Source organism: Oncorhynchus gorbuscha, linkage group LG01 (assembly GCF_021184085.1).
Source record: "Oncorhynchus gorbuscha isolate QuinsamMale2020 ecotype Even-year linkage group LG01, OgorEven_v1.0, whole genome shotgun sequence".
NCBI classification, from domain to species: Eukaryota; Metazoa; Chordata; class Actinopteri; order Salmoniformes; family Salmonidae; genus Oncorhynchus; species Oncorhynchus gorbuscha.
In genome coordinates, this window is record NC_060173.1 from 63,176,324 (window position 1) to 63,197,015 (window position 20,692).

The following is a 20,692-nucleotide window of genomic DNA, read 5'->3' on the forward strand; positions in this document are numbered from 1 at the left end:
GAAGATGGGATGATCTGTGTTCAATACAGGAGGAAAACAAACTGTAGTTGGCTTTCTGGTCATGCGCCTCTATCTAACAGTACACTTCAAGTGACCCTCGTTCAAAATGGCCGTACTTCTTCATTACACAAAGGATAAACCTCAACCAATTTCTAAACTGTGGACATCCAGTGGAAGCGATAGGAACTACAAGAAGGTCACTTAGAAATCTGGATTCCCAATGAAAACCCATTGAAAAGAGTGACCTCAAAAAACAACATCTGAATGGTTTGTCCTCGCCTGCTAAAAAAGTTCTGTTATACTCAGACACGATTCAAACATTTTTAGAAACTTGAGTGTTTTCTATCCAAATCTACTAATACTATGCATATCTTATCTTCTGGGGGTGAGTAGCAGGCAGTTGAATTTGGGCATGCATTTCATCCGGACATGAAAATACTGCCCCGTCACCAAGAAGTTAATCCAGCCACAGTGTCCCATTTCAAAAAGGCTTTACGACGAAAGCATACCATGCGATTATGTTTGGTTCGCACCTCATCACAGAAAAACACAGCCATTTTTCTAGCCAAAGGAGTCACAAAAAGCAGAAATGGAGATAAAATGAATCACTAACCTTTGAGGATCTTCATCATATGGCACTCATAGGACTTCATGTTACACAATACATGTATGTTTTGTTTGATAAAGTTCATATTTATATCCAAAAATCTCAGTTTACATTAGCGTGTTATGTTCAGAACATGCAGTGATTTTGCAGAGAGCCACATCAATTTACAGAAATACTCATCATAAATGTTGATGAAAATACATCTGTTATACATGGAATTAAAGATATACTTCTCAATGCAACCTCTGTGTCAGATTTAAAAAAAGCTTTACGGAAAAAGCACACCATGCAATAATCTGAGTACAGCGCTCAGACACCAAAACAAGCCATACAGATACCCTCCATGTTGTGGAGTCAAAAGAAGTCAGAAATAGCATTATAAATATTCACTTACCCTTGATCTTCATCAGACTACACACCCATGAATCCCAGTTCCACAATAAATGTTTGTTTTGCTCGATAAAGTCCATCATTTATGTCCAACTACCTCCTTTTTGTTCGCACGTTTAGTTCACACATCCAAATTCATGAGGCGCAGGCACACTTAGTCCAGACCAAAAGTCAAAAAAGTTATTTTGCAGTTCGTAGAAACATGTCAGTTGATGTATAGAATCAATCTTTAGGATGTTTTTAACATAAATCTTCAATAGTATTTCAACTAGACAATTCCTTTGTCTTTAGAAATGAAAAGGAACGCAAGCTAGCTCTTACGGCAGCGCGCATGACTTAGCTCATGGCATTCTGCTAGAACCCTGACTCAAACAGCTCTTATTCGCTCCCCCTTCACAGTAGGATCCTGAAACAAGGTTCTAAAGACTGTTGACAGTTGTTGGAAGCCGTAGGAAGTGCAATCTGACCAAATCTCCACTGAATATTGGATAGGCAAAGACTTGAAAACCTTTTCTCGGGTTTTTGCCTGCCATGTGATTTCTGTTATACTCATAGACATCATTCAAACAGTTTTAGAATCTTCAGGGTGTTTTCTATCAAATTCTACTAATAATATGCATATCTTAACTGCCTGCTACTCAGGCCCAGAAGCTAACTCTGGGCACCTTATTCATCCAAGCTACTCCATAAGAAGTTAAACAAAATATCTTTCTCTGAGCATTTGTATTAGAATTAAAATAATTGGTGTACAATATAGCTAAGTATTTGAATTATTTATTTTATACAGTCATTATTGCTTATCTTTATCAAGGGTGTCAATAATTTCAGACCCCACTTTAGATTTGGGGTAAGGCCCTGTGTTAGACTAGCGTCCTGTCCAGGGGGTGTACATAAAGCTGCCTCACGCTACAGAAACTGGAGATAGGCTCTTGCTATGAGCTGTTCTGGCTCAAACAAGCCAAGGCTCGTGTAAGGCTACTTACTTTGCTAAAATTGATCCCCTCAGACATGCTGATTGTCTGACTGTTGTCTCCGTGTTGCTGGTGCAGATGCCTCTGATTGGGACACGGCCAGCACCGCCAGCAGGAGAACCCTCCCCGGCCACGGAGTGCCTTCCCCCGGTGGCGAGGAGCTGAGGGAGGAGGCCTCTTCTCGATCCCCCGTCCCTCTGCCGGCTGTCCAGGAGCAGGAGCCAGATGCATTAATAGCGGAGAGGAGTGGTCTTGAGGAGAAGAGACCCGGAGAGACCCCTCCCATTGGCCAGCCCGCGCTCCCTTACACCTCAAACCCAACCCCAGCCCTGTGCTCGGAAGATGCTGCTCCAGAGAACAGAGAGTGAGGAAGGTAAGGGAGTAAGGAGATTATAGATACTGCATGTACTTTTGAGTGGCTTTCTGGCTAACTTCAAAACAGAAGTTCTGTAACTTTAGATGGGCTTTTTGTCCATTGGTGCCAAGGATGTAAAGCAGTGCATAAATGTACTTCTTCTTCCTTGTTCTTAGACTTTAATTGGGATTCCAACCACGTGAATACCTCCACCCCCAGCCCAGTCAGGACTGGGAAGCAACTACCAAACGTAACAGAGAACGTCGCAGTGTTGAAACCTAGTGAGTAACCTAAAGTTTACCTAATTAATTAGCGTTGATTTAAGACTGACTATTTGCAGACGTACATCCACTGCTGCTCTTGTTAAAACAGGTTCTATCTCCCTGCAGATAACCCTCTGCATGAGCCCTCGCCAGTGAAGCAAGAGAGCGAAAGCAGTCCAGAGCCCGAGGAGCAGGCACAGGAGGTGGGGGCCTTAGTCAGGGAAAACCTTCTCCAGCTTACCTCATCTCATCCTTCCGCCAAATCACTACATATTCCCTGCTTTAAAATATATCTAACGTTTTTACTTTACCACCTCTAACCTACCTCGTCATATTTTCTACTTCACAGTAGTGTATAATCCCCATCTTACAATATAGCCTATCATACCCACGGCATGGTTACAAATAATCTACATCACCTCTACAGCATCTCGTCTCTCATGACCCACTACACCACAAACTGCCTTATGAACACCCTATGTAGCCCCTAACTGACACAGTAGGCTAAACTATACTGAACACAAATATAAACGCAACATGACCTGACTGCAGTTCGGCGTCGTAACGGTATTCAGTGGGAAGATTTTGACATTCGATGGCCACTGGCAAGCTGGAGATGTATGATGAAGATGAAGCTCGGTTTCAACTGTAACGGGCAGATGGTAGACGGCGTGTATGGTGTCATGTGGGCGAGTGGTTTGCTGATGCTAACATTGTGAACAGTGTCCCATGTTGGAGGTGAGGTTATGGTATGTGCAGGCATAAGTGATACTGTGACGAGATCCTGAGGTCCATTGTGACTATATGCGTAGGCCCTCACCGGTGAAGCAAGAGAGTGAGAGCAGTCCAGAGCCTGAGGAGCAGCCACAAGAGGTGGAGGCATTAGTCAGAGAATACCATCTCCAGTTTACCTAATCTCCTACCCCCACAAATCACTACATTCCCCTACTTTAAATTGATCTAGTCTTTCTTATTTTACCACCTCAACCCTGGAGAGGAGTAGAATGGGCTCAACCAATATGTGACGAGGTGCAACCCAAAAATAATATAAACATTTTGGAAGGAATAGCCGAAACTCACACTAATTAAAATCTAGATATTAAAATCATGAACGTTTGGCCATGACTACCTCCACACCCCCTCATCACATTATGTACATCATATTACTGTAGTGTACAGCATTCCCCTACCTTACAATAAAGCCCATCATTCACCAGGCATAGCTACATTTCATCCACATCACCCATCTCATCTGCCATCATCCCCTTCACAACAGACTGGCTTATGAACCACCAATGTAGTCCCTCTCTCAACCAGTAGGCAAAACTAATTGCAATGACATTGAGTTCATTGCTTGTATAAGGACATTTTGTGGATGTCTTTTTAGCATCCAAAAAATACATATTTATCTGGTGTAAACTGATTATCTGAACAGATAATAACCAAAATATCTATGTTCTCTCTGGTTGTAACAACGGCTATATGACTTCCCATCTTTTCAACCAGAACCCGTTTAAAATCAGAAAATGTATATCATGAGTACATAATGTTCCAAATTTTGACTGCCGGCCACTGACTATTTTATGAAATGTATGAAATATTAGTCTTGTTATTGTGGCAAAGTGGTACAAGTTTGAATGTTGCCTGCATGCCCCTACACACAATTTTTTTTAAATGTTGGAGTTTTCAGTGTTTTTGTGAACATTCATGCTTTGTATACCCTAATTGTAGATCCCATTGTAGGCGTCTGTGTTAACACCATTTCCTTTGTCTACTCATGCCATCAAAGGAGAAAGACGTTGCATCAGAGTTAGACGTAAGTAACCCGTGCCACCTTGTCCCTGTCGGGTCCCAAACTGGGGAGGAGCAGGAGGAGGACAAAGAGAAAGAAGGGAGATATGTGGTTAGAGAAAGAGAGGGAGACGGTAAAGAGGAAGAGCCAGGCTGGGAGAAACGTTATGGGAAGATCTGGGTGGAGTTAGAGAAGAGGGAGGTTAAGTCCTCCTACAGGAACGTGGCGGCCGAACTGAAGCAGATATTTGGAAAACTTCCAGCTGAATCCGCCTCTGACGAAACTACAGAAGAAGAAAAACAGGAGGAGAACGTAGAGATAGTTGAATCTCCCGCCAGAACCACTGAGGAAGATTCGAGCAACGAAGAGGTGGGGGAGCCTAATGTCTGTCTGTTGAGCAGGGCAAGGAGGAGTAGCAGCAATGCAGTCCTGCTGACCATTCTTGAGCAGAGGGGGTCCGGGCTGGAGGACTCTCTGACCGAGTCGGCTGACAACTCCCTATGTGAAGACAGGACTCAGCATGGTGACACCCCCGGGAGTCCCGACCTCTCCCCCAGTGCCGAGGACAGTGAGATGGGGGACATGGACCTCCTCTGTGGCATTGAGCCAGAGAACATTTCTGCTTTGCCTCAACTGTTTGGGGAAATCGACAGAGAGCGAGAAGTAGACTACAATGTCGATGATGTCACCAAGACTTTCACAGATTGCAATGCAGCCGCAGTGGAACTCAAATCAGACAATGTTCATATGGATTTGTCCTTGAACAAAGGAGAGTCCAACCCTAGCCGAGACAAAGATGCCACTACCAAACCAAAGCCTGCCGCAGAGGAACGTTGGCCAGGGCAAGTCCAACAGGGCGATGAGACGAGCCCCTCCATGTACGAAGAAGAACCCGAAGTGTGTCCCTCCCAGTCTCAGCCCTCCTCATTGAGCAATGTGTGTCCCCCAGCTCCTTTACTTCCCTCAGACGAAGAGCTGGAAAAGGACCTACAGCGGTTCAAGCACGAGGTAGGGATGCTGAAGGTTGTGTTCCTGGATTTGGAGAAAGAGAAGGCCCTGCTCTGGAAAGAGGTAGAGGATTATGATTGCCCTCGCTCCCGTTATAGTCCCCCCCAACTCTTTCTTGTTTTGTCTCTTTTTCTTTCTCCGCTTTTTCCATTCCATCACCTCAGCTGAGTCTGTGTGAAAAGAAAAAAAACAATGCCAGGGAAATACCTCTTGTAAACAACCTGTTTCACTCTTTTTTTCTTTTTTTTCTACTTCCTGCCATTCCTCTTTTATTTAATTGGAAATTGTTGACATTTAATCATTTTTTTCATGAAGCAAAGTGAGCGTTATTTTTCTCATTGTCCGCGCCAGTTCTTCACTTCATCGACCACTCCCTCACCTAATGAGGTGCAGAGTGACATTTAACACCTCATTGGCCTCGTTTAAATCTCCTCTCTCCTACTTTAAGCTGATTGACATTAAAGATCAGCACTATAAATGTCAGTCACACACAGGCCTCAGGAAGCTTTTTCTTTTTTCTCTTCTTTCTTTTTCTTTCTTTCTTTTTCTCTCTCTCTCAGCTGTAGTAGCGTGTGCTCCCATCATCCACACTCGATGGGGCATCGTCCATCCATCTTCTCTTGTAGTGATTTGTTTTGTTTATTGTTGGGTCTTTTTCTCCATCGGTGTGCTTTGCATGCAGCCACATGTTGAGAAAACAGTTGTTTGCTACTCTGGTCATTTCTCATTTGCTCATTTTCCCTAGCTGGTGTGAATTGAAGTGGTAAAAGTTTACCTATAGAAACACCTTTCTTTTCTATGAAAAGAAGCCAAGTTGGACTGATGTGTTGGTGTAGCGGTTGTTTCATTTGTGCAGTGTTTTGTGCATGTTTTTGTGATGACATTAAAGCGTTAGTTCAGCCAAATCTGCAAATACTAGCTAATGTTAGCATTTTCGAACAAAGCCCAATGTAAGACAATGTCCCCGAGAAGGCATGCTCCAATCATCTCAAAGTATCTTCAAACCAAGTTGTTGAGTTAATAAATCATAAAAAAAATCAAAAATAATGTTTGATTTGGGCATGCTAACTGAAGGACATTGACTTACATTGGTCAAATGCTAATATTAGCGTTTGGGGCAGTGGCTAGTTTAACAAAACCAAAGCATGGATTGCTTTCTGTCCTTATCCGTTTGTTTTTGTATGAAAATGCTGATGATTTCTAGGTAAGGAAGTTTACACAAGTACATATATTTATACCCTCCTTCGAGGCTGAGTGTCCTCCTTGCACATCTGGACAGCCAATACATCCGTTGCTAGGCAGGACTTTAGTGGTGATTGTTCTTTCTCACTTCATCTGACCTCGGACCGAATTCCTCTCTCCCCCCTAACTCATTGCTGTTCTACCTTATCCGTGACTGAAACTAGACCGTTCTGCACACCCCTTTCTCACTCAGTAGATGCAATAAATCAATTAATCAAATGTAAATAAGGATTTATAAATACATCAGCCGATGTCACAAAGTGCTGTACAGAAATCCAGCCTTAAACCTCAAGCAGCAAGCAGTACCATCCACTCAGTTCTAATAGTGTAAGGTATTTCAAGTTAGAATTTCAAATCCAACTAAATTAATTTGAAAACACCCTTAACTATAACATTTTGGCCAGCCTTTTGAGTGTGTATTTCCAGGCATTTTGGATAATGTCTGCTCTGAAAGGTTAACGTAGCTGTATAGTATTGCATAGGAATGGAGCTGCCTGTAAAGCTGTGGCATCCCTGTAATTAAGCCTAACTAATAGTTGCATCCAAATGGAACCCTATTCCCTACGGTGCACTACTTTTGGTCTAAATTAGTGTACTATCTAGGGTATATGGTGCTCTTTGGATCATATTACATGGAGGTGTTAGGTCTCTCAGGAGAGGGGTGACAGACTCAATTATGTATGGTAGTATACCTGCTCCAAAACACATTTTAAAGGCCTGCTTAAACTTACCATTCACAAATAGTATGTGTTATGTTAATTCTGCAGCTTTGATCATTTAAACATTTACCCTGTCTTTTCAGGTGGGCGAAGACCAGACAAAGGCCAACATGGAGGTGCTGCAAAAATCAAGTGCCTCACGGGTTGCTGGAGGATCAATGAGCAGGCGATGTGAACGTGAACGAGACAAAGAAGAAGAGGAGAAACCTGAGACCAGTTTAGGACACCCTAAAGTGTCACGCAGTGGAAATGGAGCAACAGACAGTGAACATCAGCTCAGAGCAACTGACCGTATTACCCAAAGACATGGGTTCAAAAGTCCAAAGAGGTATGCGTCTTTGTTTAGATTTAGCCCCACCCCAATTAATACCCTTTGCTTTATTATTGTGCATTGATTTAGGAGCCAGGCAATAAGGTTCCTGAAGGACAGAGGACAATCAAAACATGACTGACAGAATCAAGAGGCCTATAAGGCTTGGAGCAGTTATTTGCAAGAGTGGGATCAAATGAGCTCAGATATTAGTTGTAATTATCACCTAAAGACCAGCAGTCCAAAGGCAACCAAAGACATTCGGTTACAATTATCTCCCTTACCGCTCACCATTGGCCCAACCCATTTCGATAAATGCAGCTCTGTAAGGGGAAAGCAATATAGTGGAAACACTGCCACTTCCTTGCTTATACTCATCCAAGGGTTGAATTTATACCAGCTGGCAGACGGGCATCTTCCATTATCATACCCTGGTCCACTCTAAGACAATCCCTTGTTACAGCTGTACTTTGGTTTAGTTTTGATTCCATCCCCTGTCCTTTCCCTTGCTGCCACTGCTTAAATGACACCTCCCACTCCAGAGCAATCAACCATATTCCCAGCTATTGGCTACGGCTACATGTCATGGGGCATGACGTTCACCGCTAGGTCTATGCTCTCCCTAATGCGCTGACAGGGCCCTGGAGGACCAACTACATCAGCAGCAGAAGAAGGAGGAGGGGAGAGCTGTATCTAACGAGGCCACCTTACAGTGTCCCTTTCTGGGGGGAGCCAGGCATGGCCGAGCCCCCCAGGCAGCTAACCATGTTAACGCAGGAGACCCCCTCTCAGTGTTTGACGATAGTACTTTAAGTGAAGTGTCGGACGATGATGGAAGGTATATATGCAGTATGCCATTTTACATAACTGACGATGTCACTAACTCTGACAGTTTAATGATTGGTGGTGGGATATGATCTGGACTTTTCTTTTGACTTAATCTGTTATATCTCTCTATCTTCTGCTTTCAAATATGTTGCATGTCAAACTCTTAAACTGATCATTTTGAAAGGTTTACTGTGTTATTCCATCGCGCTTCTACAAAATATGTCGTGCTGCTCGTCGGAGAGCTTGAGGAGTGAGCATTCGTGACATTTTCCAAAATAATCTTTCCAACTCTTGTTCTGTTTGTGTTTGGTGGTCGTTGTCAGGGCTCTATCTGCATGGCATCAGAAAGACAAGGTAAACTTCTGGCATCGTCATTTTTCTTTTGGTCTTTTTTCCCCTCCACTTTTTTTAAGGTACATCACACTCCAAAATCAAAGCCTAGACATGAATTCACAACCTATCTGTTTTGTAGATCTACCACAGTACAAAATTAATGGAAATGATAAACACTTAGTTCACTAGAGCTGGGACGATTAACCAAAAATTACTGACACCGACACTGCCTTCCTCTTACCAAATCATTTTGCTTATGTCGGTAATGTTCAGTGATTTTTCTACAGAACGTTCCTGTAGACTGTTTAAAACCATTATTTGGTCAACAGTAATAGCCTATGCATGATGTTGATTCCTACTATAAAAGTATCAGCCTGTCCCCGTTTCCCTTTTGACTGCTGTGTGTTCGAGGCACTCTCACTCCCTCTAATTTTGCACGGCCAATTTTTCAGTTTTTGATTTATTAAAAAAGTTTGAAATATCCAATAAATGTCGTTCCACTTCATGATTGTGTCCCACTTGTTGTTGATTCTTCACAAAAAAAATAGTTTTATATCTTTATGTTTGAAGCCTGAAATGTGGCAAAAGGTCGCAAAGTTCAAGAGGGCCGAATACTTTCGCAAGGCACTGTACTTGAGAGTTTAATTTCAAACCCCTCAGTTCTAAACTGATGACTTGGGATGTGGACTTTTGAGGTCTGAAAAAATCTGACAAATGTTGATTTTGGAGTGCAGTGTCCCTTAAAGAAAATATCATGAGTTTAGTAAAAAATTAACAAATTACATTCAAACATACACTATATCCATGTGTAAAAGTTAGAATGTAGTGTAAATCTTTGATCTGTTTTATGTTGCGTCCCCAACCTCAGACTGCTGGCGAGATTGAGATGGCGGAGGACTTTGATGAGCTCACACAGTCATCGGACACGGCCACATCTGACCTCGAAGACCCCACCTCTGGCTACCGTCACGCCTCTTTTCTCATCAAACAGCTCGATTCTGCCACTTTAGGTACACATGCCCCAAAATCTACCACTTTAACCAAGTCTTTTTTGTGATGATTGGGGACTAAAGTTTATGTTTGGGGGTAGTGCAGTGCCTAAATTGCTGTAACACATGTATGTCTAAATTCATCTCTGTAGATAATATCAGCTGATATGTTATAAGCACAATGTAGACTTTGTATCCTAGGCTCTATCTCAAACTGTCTTTCCATGATTCCTCGCATTCTATCTCCTTGCCTCCTTCATATTTGAGGAGAAGATCCAAGGTCCCTCCCCTTTGACATTTATCTCCAATGCATTTTGAGAAGGAGGCGAGAAATCTAGGAAAGATGAATTGAGGAAGACCCCAAGGCTCTAACCCTAGGCCCCTCTGTCCCCTCAGACTCTGTGAGCATCGTGAAGCTCCAGAACATGTTCCACGAGTATGAGCGCACGATCCAGAGGGAGCGGGGCCGCCATGGGCACCTCTCTGACAAGGTGAGCCAGCTGGAGGTCGAGAAGCGCGAGCTGATGGCCTCACTGGAGGAAAGCCGGGACAGCAAGCAGGCCCTGGATCACCGGCAGCTTGAGCTGGACACGGACCTCAACAACTTTAAGTAAGTGGTTGAGTAAGTTGAGTTGAGGTCTTTTTTTGACGTTCTGTGAGACAATTTGTTTTTTTTCTCTCCCTCTCAATGAACCTTTTTCATATTTTTATGCTCTTTCAAATATTTCTCTCTCACCTTTTGATTTTTATCATCTCTCCTCTCACTCTGTCTCTGCTAACACACTAAGTGTAGATGTGACCCACTGCTTTCTCTGTGTTCCATCTCTCTGCCCTATGTGCTGTAGGTTCCAGCTGAAGCAGGAGCAGGAGAAGCACCGGAACGCCTCCATGCTGTATGACAAGAACCGGGAGATGCTGCGGAGGAAGGAGGAGGAGCTACGGGCCGAGGCAGAGGAGAAGCACAAGGTGGAACTGGCCATGAGGAACCTGGAGCTGGAGATGAGGGCCATCCTTAACAACATGAAACAGGTAGAATGCACTCTGACTCTTTTTCTCTCTTTCTCTAAGCCCTCCTCTTCCTATTTAAATTATGAGAATAACATAATTGTTTTATACCTTGATTACACTATGTTGTACTTTGTAGATAACCCCTGACCTAGCGCTTTATATTGGTCAGTGGTAAAACGTCAATAAGGACTGGTCTACAACATCTAGTAGTGTACAACCTTCTGTATTACTTTGTTGGTTACCACGAGCAAAGACGACCATCACCATCAATCATAGTTAACGAGTTTTTAATGTTATTCTGCCATTGCCACACATACCACAGGTTAGAGGTCGGCCGACTATGATTTTTCAACGCCAATACCGATTATTGGAGGACCAAAAAAAGCCGATACCTATTAATCGGACAATTTTTATTTTTTATTTGTAATAATGACAATTACAACAATACTGAATGAACACTTATTTTAACTATTTATATTATATTTAACTTAATATAATACATTAACAAAAATCTATTTAGTCTCAAATAAATAATGAAACATGTTCAATTTGGTTTAAATAATGCAAAAAGAAAGTGTTGGAGAAGAAAGTAGAAGTGCAAAATGTGCCATGTAAAAAAGCTAACATTTAATTTCCTTGCTCGGAACATGAGAACATATGAAAGCTGGTGGTTCCTTTTAACATGAGTCTTCAATATTCCCAGGTAAGAAGTTTTAGGTTGTAGGTATTTTAAGAATTATATGACTTTTTCTCTCTATACCATTTGTATTTCATATTCCTTTGACTATTGGATGTTCTTATAGGTACTTTAGTATTGCCAGCCTAATCTCGGGAGTTGATAGGCTTGAAGTCATAAACAGTGCAATGTTTAAAGCACAGCGAAGAGCTGCTGGCAAATGCAGGAACGGCTGTTTGAATGAGTTCTTACGAGGCTGCTGCTTGCTACCACCGCTCAGTCAGACTGCTCTATCAAATATCAAATCATAGACTTAATTATAATATTATAACACAGAAATACAAGCCTTAGGTCATTAATATGGTCAAAACCAGAAACTATCATTTCAAAAACATTTATTCTTTCAGTGAAATACAGAGCCGTTCCATATTTTATCTAATGGGTGACATTCCTAAGTGTAAATATTGCTGTTACATTATACAACCTTCAATGTTATGTCATAATTGTGTACAATTCTGGCAAATTAATTACAGTCTTTGTTAGGAAGAAATGGTCTTCACACAGTTCACAAGCCAGGCAGCCCAAACTGCTGCACAGAACGCAACAGAAGTGCCACAATTTTTCCTCGTTAAACTAAATTCATGTTAGCAGACAATATTAACTAAGTATGCAGGTTTAAAAATACATACTTGTGTGTTGATTTTAAGAAAGGCATTGATGTTTATGGTTAGGTATACATTGGTGCAACGACGGTGCTTTTTGTCGTGAATGCGCTTGTTAAATCATCAACACCACCCATTTGGCGAAGTAGGCTGTGATTCGATGATAAATTAACAGGCACCGCATCGATTATATGCATCGCAAGACAAGCTAGATAAACTAGTAATATCATCAACCATGTGTGGTTAACTAGTGATTGTTTGATTGTTTTTTAAGATACGTTTAATGCTAGCTAGCACCTTTCCTTAGCTCCTTGCTGCACTCGTGTAACAGGTAGTCAGCCTGCCACGCAGTCTCCTCGTGGAGTGCATTGTAATCGGCCGTAATCGGTGTCCAAAAATACCGATTATGAAAACTTGAAATCGGCCATTCCGATTAATCGCTCAAGCTCTAATTTGAAGCATCCAATTTTCAGAAATAGTGTGCACCCGCCATTTCACACACTGTCCTCCCTCTTAGGTATCTGAACATGTTACTTTTTGATACATTTATGAAGGTCCTTGGGGTCCATACAGACTCTCAGATCTCCGTTCCTTTTCCGAACACACAGCATGGAATTGACCCCGTCTATTGGCTCCTCTGTTTTCACGAGCACATTGAGTTTCACTATTCTTCCCGATCTCCATCTTTAAACCCTTCCGTATTGGCACTGGAACTCTGCGTGGTGCAGGAATCACTGGCTTGGCATTCTCTGTGAGAGTAATAGAGTAAATGAGAGGCATTGCTCCAAATCCTGTGAACACATCAGAATATATTTATGCAATCTCACCATTTTGATTACTTGTTGAACACTGTGCAGCCAGTCAGAAATTAATGGTGTACACTCGCTTACCCACTCCCAACGACCCACATGCTTTATCCCCCAAAAGAGAATCATGCCCCTCTGGTACAATCAAACATAAGTGTGTGGCTTCTTGTTTTCCCTCTATACAGTTAGCCGACACAAACCTTTAGTCTCAATTGCTTGGCCAGAGAGACATCCTTTTGCATGATTGCTGGTTTGTGCTTTCATTGATCAGGTTGGCTTTAGCCCCTGCATCCAGCTTTAAGGTCAAAATTGTACCATTGACCACGAGTGGTACAACCAAGTGGTCACTAGCTACAGTATGGACCTGTGATGGTTCTTGCACATCCTCCATGCAATCCACAGTGCCCACAAAGTCCCATACTTGTCCTTTGCTAAACACATTTTTCCAAAAATTACTTTCCCTTGCACTGGTTGCAAAATTTTCCAACAGCAGGGCACTTCATGGCCTGGTGCCACACCTATTACAATCATATTGCTTGTGGCTCCTTTGCTCATTGTGCCCCCTCATTTCCTTGTCTACAAAATCCACTGCTCTGCTTTCTACCTCCATAGCAGTGTTTGCTGGTGTAGAGCAAAAGGTGTTAATATGTATTTGTGCCAGCTCATTTGCCTGACATTTTTCCTGCACTGTCCAAATGTAACTTACTTTCCCGCAGAAATCTTTCTCTAACTCTGGAGTAATTTATATCAAACGCAATCTGATCTCGACATAAAGATGATGTTAGGTCCACAAAATTAAATTAAACTCCAACATTCACAGAAAAAACACGGTTTCCACTCCTGTTACCATGTATTATTTTGTTGGTTACAGCGAGTAAAAATGACTATCATATTTAGCGAGTTTTTAATGTTATTCCGTCATTGCCAAACACATACCACAGGTGTCATAAAGTGTTATAAACAATCACTCAGAACCACATCAATACACCTTTCTCCAGATCTTCTCTTTAATAGTCTGTTATTGAGCACACAGCATTTATGACGTGAATGAGTATGAATGTAGCCTGTGTGTATGTGTCATCCCCTAGTCGGAGGAGGACCGCAGCGAGACCCAGAGGCTGTTGACCCAGGAGCGAGGTGCCCGAGCTTTGTCGGAGACCCTCCTCAACAATCATCTCCGCAAGCAGCAGCAGATCGAGGAGGAGAACAGGAGGACCATCAGTAAGAGCAACGAGGTAACATACTGTAATGAAACGGGCAGGAAGCAGGCCTCGACCCCTTGACCTTCTAGCCCGAAGCCCAGCGCGCTATCGACTGTGCCCCAAAAGCATGCTCGAGCGGCAGAGTCAATATCCGCACTTATAAACCCAGGGTCGGACTGGGGGGGGGGGGGGGGGGGAATAACGAGCTGTTATTTGGATCTCTCTTTGGTGTTAGTCTATTAACCATTTTCTATTTTTTTTTTTTACTAGGCAAGTCACTTAAGAAGAAATTCTTATTTACCCCGGCCAAACCCTAACCTGGTTTACGCTGGGCCAATTGTTCACCGCCCTATGGGACTCCCAATCACAGCCGGTTGTGATACAGCCTGGAATCGAACCAGGGTCTGTAGTGACGCCTCTAGCACTGCGATGCAGTGCCTTAGACTGCTGCGTCACCCAGGAGCACAATTCACTGCATGGTAATGTCACCATTGAAAGCCGAAACTGCCGCCCATGCAGACCTGCTGATTAGAAGGTCCTGTGTAGATTGTATTTTCAACCAGCAACTATCAGGAAATAAAAATATGACACAATACACAGCAAAACATTTATTCTGACTGCACTGGGCCCTTAACTACATATTCAAATTAACATAATTTAAGAACATTTACATGATAACCACCAAAAATATAAAAGTTAATACAAAACACCAAGTTCTACCTAAGAAGGTAATCTAAACTAAAAATGTTTTCATCTATGGCAGTGGATTAGATTTATGTGGAAATGTTTGATCAAACACAAGCACACTAATTAACAAGAATGGGGAGTCTGCTGGCTGAATGAATTAAACTTAGTCTTAAAGTAAATCTGAAACGGCATTGTTCACAATCTATCTGTATTGCAGTAACATGCAATAGTCATTTACAACATTAACAATGTCGACTTTATTTCGAATCAATTTGATATTATTTTAATGGACAAAAAAATTTGCTTTTCTTTCAAAAACAAGGACATTTCTAAGTCACCCCAAACTTTTGAACGGTAATGTACGTCAATGTTATTCTCGGTGGCAACCCAGAACATATCCCAGTCTGGCTGATCAATACAATCTTGAAGCAGAGATTCCGGTCCGGCTCTAATAGCAGAGGTGCATAAAGATGGCGGCCCCATGCAATTTTGCAAAGTTCTCAGTATTGTACATTGCTCTCCATTACACTATTTTTTTTTTTTTGTATGGTCATTAGCAGAGTTTACATGATCCCAATTTTAGCTTCAAGATGACGGCAATTAAATGAAACTAAAGTAGATAGAGATCATTTTATTGGCACATTGAACCATATCATGTGCTTTAGTTTTAAAAACTCAGTGGATAATGCTAGAACAATGATGTCATAACTGAATTTTGCCGTTTTTTTTCATGTTCGCCATTGAAAGTGATGTTTAGTGTGCTGTGTCACCTCTGCTGCTGTTCTCACTTGTCAGGCCCTGTCCCAGTTGACGGAGGCCACTGACCGAGAGAGGGAGCTGCTGCAGCAGAGCTCTGTGCTCCAGGACGAGCTGAGCTCCCTGAGAGCTGAGCTGGAGCGCTCCTGCTCCCACAGTCGCCAGGAGGAGTCCCGCCGCTCCGAGGAGAGCGAGGCTTTGAGGGAGCGCCTAGAGGACGCCCGGCGCGACCTCAAACTCAACGAGGAGGCGCTGGCCCAGACAGTCTACCAGTACACCAGCCAGGTGACCGCCGTCAAGGCCGAACTGGCTGTTGCTTCCACACGGCTGGAGCACGAGCGCCAGGTGAGGGAGCAGCTGGAAGCCGAAGGTGAGTCAGCGAGGACGCGGCTGACTGGGGCTCTTCAGGAGGCAGAGAGATGCCAGGTGGCACGCGCTGACGCCGAAAGAGCTCTTCATCGCGAGCGTGAGGGGCACCAGCGTGCCCAGGACAAGCTTACGGGCGAGGCAGCGAACAAACGCGAGGCGGTGGGTGGGCTGTCGCAGAAACTCGCTAAGGCAGAATCACGTGCAAACGGCCTCGAAAATGAGGTGCACCGTGTCACAATGTCGCTTGCCGAGATGGAGCATGTGGTCGCCACGCTGCAGAGGGACAAGGAGCAAATAGGGGGGCGAGTGAAGGAGCTTGAGGCAACTCTACAGACGGAGAGGGAGCAGGCTGGGAGAGTGTGCGCCCGGCAGGAGACGCTGCAGGAGAGGCTGGCGGCGGCACAGAGCGAGGCTATGCTGCTGAGGCAACAGCTGGAGGAGGCCCAGAACAAAGGTGCATGCAATTGCAGAGTTTTTAACCAATGTATTTTAGGTGTATCCTAAGGTGGGCCATGTCTTTTAGGAGTGGCAAGCAATTTAATTCACCATCCCTTAGCTTAAGACCAACAATTTTGAATAGACTTCAATAGTTATTCCAGTTGTCCATTATTGAAAAACTCCCTGATCTCTCTTGCCTGCCTCAGCCTGTGTCTTGATTTGTGATGGGAGGAGACAGAGGTCCAGACATCATTCTGCCAACCCCTAGCTTCAGCTGACATGACACCACTGACTAGGAAGAATGTGTTGATATTTAATGTGTTGATATTGTATTGTACAGTTCCCTTGCTTTTTAATGCATATTATCCAGGTGGTGCTATAATTATGTACCTGCACTTTTTATCGGTACTGGTTACTTTATATGAGCTGAGGACCCTGATGATTTTCTAATGCATTGATCTAACTTATTCTATTTAATTCATTTGCTTGGAAGTTTATCCTATTGAATCTATTGGCAACATCATGTATTGTTCTTGTTTCATCAGCCGTCAGTGCTAAGTCTTCTGACACTAAGTGCCTTGAGAAACTATTCACACCCCTTGACTTAGCACATTTTGTTGTTACAGGCTGAATTCTAAATTAATTAAATTTAGATTTTGTGTCACTGGCCTACACACAAAACCTGTAATGTCAAAGTGGAATTATGTTCTTCAGAATGTTTACAAATGAAAAACTGAAATGCTGTGAGTCAATAAGTATTCAACCTCTTTGTTATGGCAAGCCTAAATAAGTTCAGGAGTAAAAATGTCCTTCACAAGTCACATAATAAGATGCATGGATTTTAGCATAATTTTTAAACGACTACCTCATCTCTGTACCCCACACATATAATTATCTACAAGGTCCCTCAGTCGAGCAGTTAATTTCAAGCATAGATTCAACCACAAAAACCAGGGAGGTTTTGTGATGCCTCACAAAGGGCACCTAGTGTTAGATGGGTAAATATTAAAAAGCAGACATTGACTATCCCGTTGAGCATGGTGAAGTTAATTACACTTTGGATGGTGTATCTATATACCCAGTCATTACAAAGATATAGGCGTCCTTCCTAACTCAGTTGCCAGAGAGGAAGGAAACCGCTCATGGATTGACTTTAAAACAGTTAGAGTTTAATGGATGTGATAGGAGGGAACTGAGGATGGATCAACAACATTATAGTTACGCCACAATTACCAACCTAATTGACAGAGTGAAAAGAAGGAAGTCTGTACAGAATACGAATATTCCAAAACATGCTTCCTGTTTGCAACAATGCACTAAAGTAATACTGCAAAACAAATGTGGCAAAGCCATTCACTTTTTGTCCTGAATACAAAGTCGTATGTTTGGGGCAAATCCAATACTGGTAACCACTCTCCATATTTTCAAGCATAGTGGTGGCATTAACCTAAAACACAAGACGAAAACTATGCTGGAGTTGCTTACCAAGAAGACCGTGAATGTTCCTGAGTGGCCGAGTTACAGTTTTGACTTAAATCTACTTGAAAAATCTATGGCAAGACCTGGAAATGGTTGTCTAGCAATGATACATTCTGAAAAGAATAATGGGCAAATTTTACACAGTCCAGGTTTGGAAAACTCTTAGAGACTTACCCAGAAAGACTCAGATGTAATCTCTGCCAAAGGTGCTTCTACAAAGTGTTGACTCGGGTGAGAATACTTTTGTAAATGAGAGATTTCTGAATATCATTTTCAATAAATTTGCAAAGATTTCTAAAAATATGTCTTCACTTTGTCATGCTGGTGACGCATCCATGTTCCCATTTGGGGATTTACAATAATGATAATGAAATGGAATAAGTGCTTTTCCACCTAGGTGCTCAAAATTATTGAGATTAACTCGACTCATCCACTACCAATATGTGGCACCCACTTGGGTGATGCATGGCAACCATTTGTGCCAGAACACTCACCACACCGCTAGCATGGTGGAGAGATATATGCCAATTAGGAATGAGGGGGATGATTAGGTGGCCATGATAAAAATGAAGCCAGGTTGGGTTGGAAATTTAGCCAGGGCACCAGTGTAAACGCCCCCTACTCTTACGATGAGTGCCATGGGAGTAATACAGTTTATTAAATTCAAAGGGATGGCGAAGGAGAAGGCGGTGACGGACGCCCAGGAGCGCTTTGGCGACCTGCTGGCTAAGCTGCGCTCGGACGGGGAGGAGCGTGTGCAGCTGGTAGAGGAGAGGAGCAAGGAGCTGGCCACCAAGGCTGCCGACCTCCGCGACCAGGTCTACAAGCTGGAGGAGGAGAAGAACGACAGAGAGGTGTGATATAGGGGTGGGGTGCATTCAGCAAGGCACAACGTTGTGGAACGGTTTAAATCTATAATGTAGAATAAAGGCTCTTTCTCACTTCAACTTTCCTGGGTTCCTCACATTCTCTCTCCTCACATCAAAAAGGTATTGGAGAAGAATAAGGGGATGGACCTCAGACATTCCTCCTACAATACGGTTGAGAAGGAGGCAAGGAGATAGGATTCAAGGAATCACAGAAAAACGCTTTGATGTAGAGCCCTAAAAAATGCATCCTTCCTTCATTGAAATAATCACTGATTAGATATTAGATTGGTGAATGCAAGGCCCCCAAACACATGGTTTCCATCTGTTCAGTCATTTCTAATCAGTGACTACTTCAAAAAGGGAGGAAGGATGCAGCTTGATAGAATTTGAACAGGGCCCAGGATAGAGAACAGGATAGCATTCAGCAGGGCACTACACTGTGGAATGTACAGATATAACTATTTAATGTAGAACAAACATGCCTCAGACATGTAGAATAAGTAAACAACCTCTATAACATCCACTACAAACTGAAGCTAACTTTATCCACTAATAGCTGCAAGTCAAAGAGCACCTTCAACCTACGCTTCTCATGATCTACTAGTGTAGTTTTGTGGCTATTCCCATCCTCCGGTTTTCTACTACATAAGAGGATTAGCTTGTCTTAATCACCCCCCTGCGCTCTCTCTCTCTCTCTCTACCAGCCCGGAAAAGTTCAGTCTCTCTGTTTAACAAAGAAAACGTTATTTTGCTCTTACTTTTTCATGGCCCACAGACCAGTTTGAGGCAGCTGCAGCAAGAACTCGCCGACTCACTGAAGAAGCTGTCGATGAGCGAGGCTTCCCTGGAGGTGAACACACGCTACCGCAATGACCTGGAGGAGGAGAAGGCGCGACTGCTCAAGGACATGGACCGTCTTAAGGGGAAGGTGGGCGAATGCAAATGGTTCAGGTTATGATCAGGTGACGGGAATATGATCCTAGATCTGGGGAAACGTCACCCCGGAGAAGGTTGGAAGCATTGTAGAACCAGACTTAGTAGAACCTACATCCCCATTCAAGTTCAAGTCTAGTAATTATATTTCTAAAGGAGCCATATTGGTAGGAGTAAGACAGTGCCTCCCTGTGGCAGTTTATGGTATCTGCAGTCTCCCATGTAGACTGGCTGGTGGTGGATGCTGTGGCATCAATCAACTTGTCCTAGATTAGACAGCTCACTGATGAAATTGGATTTTTTTGTGTACAGCTGGCTAATGACCGGGTTAGGGTTACTGTAAGAACTATGGTTCAATGTATAGGTTAACAGATGTTCATAGTGATGCTAGTGACCTGAGATTGACCTTCTGAAAGATGGCCGTATGACCGCTTGACCTCGGGCTGGGGCGACATTACAGGATGTTCCGATAGAAAAGTATTGTATAGAATAGATATGACAGATATAATAGCATGATTCCCTATCAGAATATAAATATATTGTGCAGAACAAATGTCATTGTCAAGTAGAATAGGGAATCACGTTAACTCTGTGAACTTGCTACCTCACAGCTGGAGGAGAGCGAGGACCAGTGCGTTCAGGCAGAGCGGCGCATCAAAGCTCTGAAGAGCAGTCTAGATGAGAAGGAGCGAGAGGTGGTCATCGCCTCTCAGAAACTGCAGGAGGTGCTGTCTGCCTTTGCAGGCTCAGACACCACCATTAAACAGCTGGAGGAGGCAGTGCAGAGGTATACACGTGCATGCACAGACACACACACACACACACAACAGCATGCAGGAACACAGGTGCACTTGTACTTACACACACAAGCAAACACTAAAGTACAGTCGTGGCCAAAAGTTGAGAATAACACAAATATACATTTTCACAAAATCTGCTGCCTTAGTTTGTATGATGGCAATTTGCATATACTCCAGAATGTTATGAATAGTGATTAGAT

General features: G+C 43.0%; 1 protein-coding gene across 1 annotated transcript in view; it reads left to right on the plus strand.

The window, feature by feature from the left end:
* Positions 1-20,692, plus strand: part of LOC124045689 — a 68,727-nt gene that overhangs the window by 20,105 nt on the left and 27,930 nt on the right. The window contains exons 8-22 of the mRNA XM_046365253.1: positions 2,047-2,332; positions 2,543-2,604; positions 2,713-2,789; positions 4,376-5,386; positions 7,431-7,675; positions 8,295-8,495; positions 8,809-8,839; positions 9,687-9,828; positions 10,204-10,417; positions 10,653-10,836; positions 14,048-14,194; positions 15,644-16,427; positions 18,560-18,744; positions 19,535-19,687; positions 20,304-20,479. Of these exons, the coding sequence (XP_046221209.1) occupies positions 2,047-2,332; positions 2,543-2,604; positions 2,713-2,789; positions 4,376-5,386; positions 7,431-7,675; positions 8,295-8,495; positions 8,809-8,839; positions 9,687-9,828; positions 10,204-10,417; positions 10,653-10,836; positions 14,048-14,194; positions 15,644-16,427; positions 18,560-18,744; positions 19,535-19,687; positions 20,304-20,479 (3,898 nt within the window). The remainder of the gene's footprint in view (positions 1-2,046; positions 2,333-2,542; positions 2,605-2,712; positions 2,790-4,375; positions 5,387-7,430; positions 7,676-8,294; positions 8,496-8,808; positions 8,840-9,686; positions 9,829-10,203; positions 10,418-10,652; positions 10,837-14,047; positions 14,195-15,643; positions 16,428-18,559; positions 18,745-19,534; positions 19,688-20,303; positions 20,480-20,692) is intronic.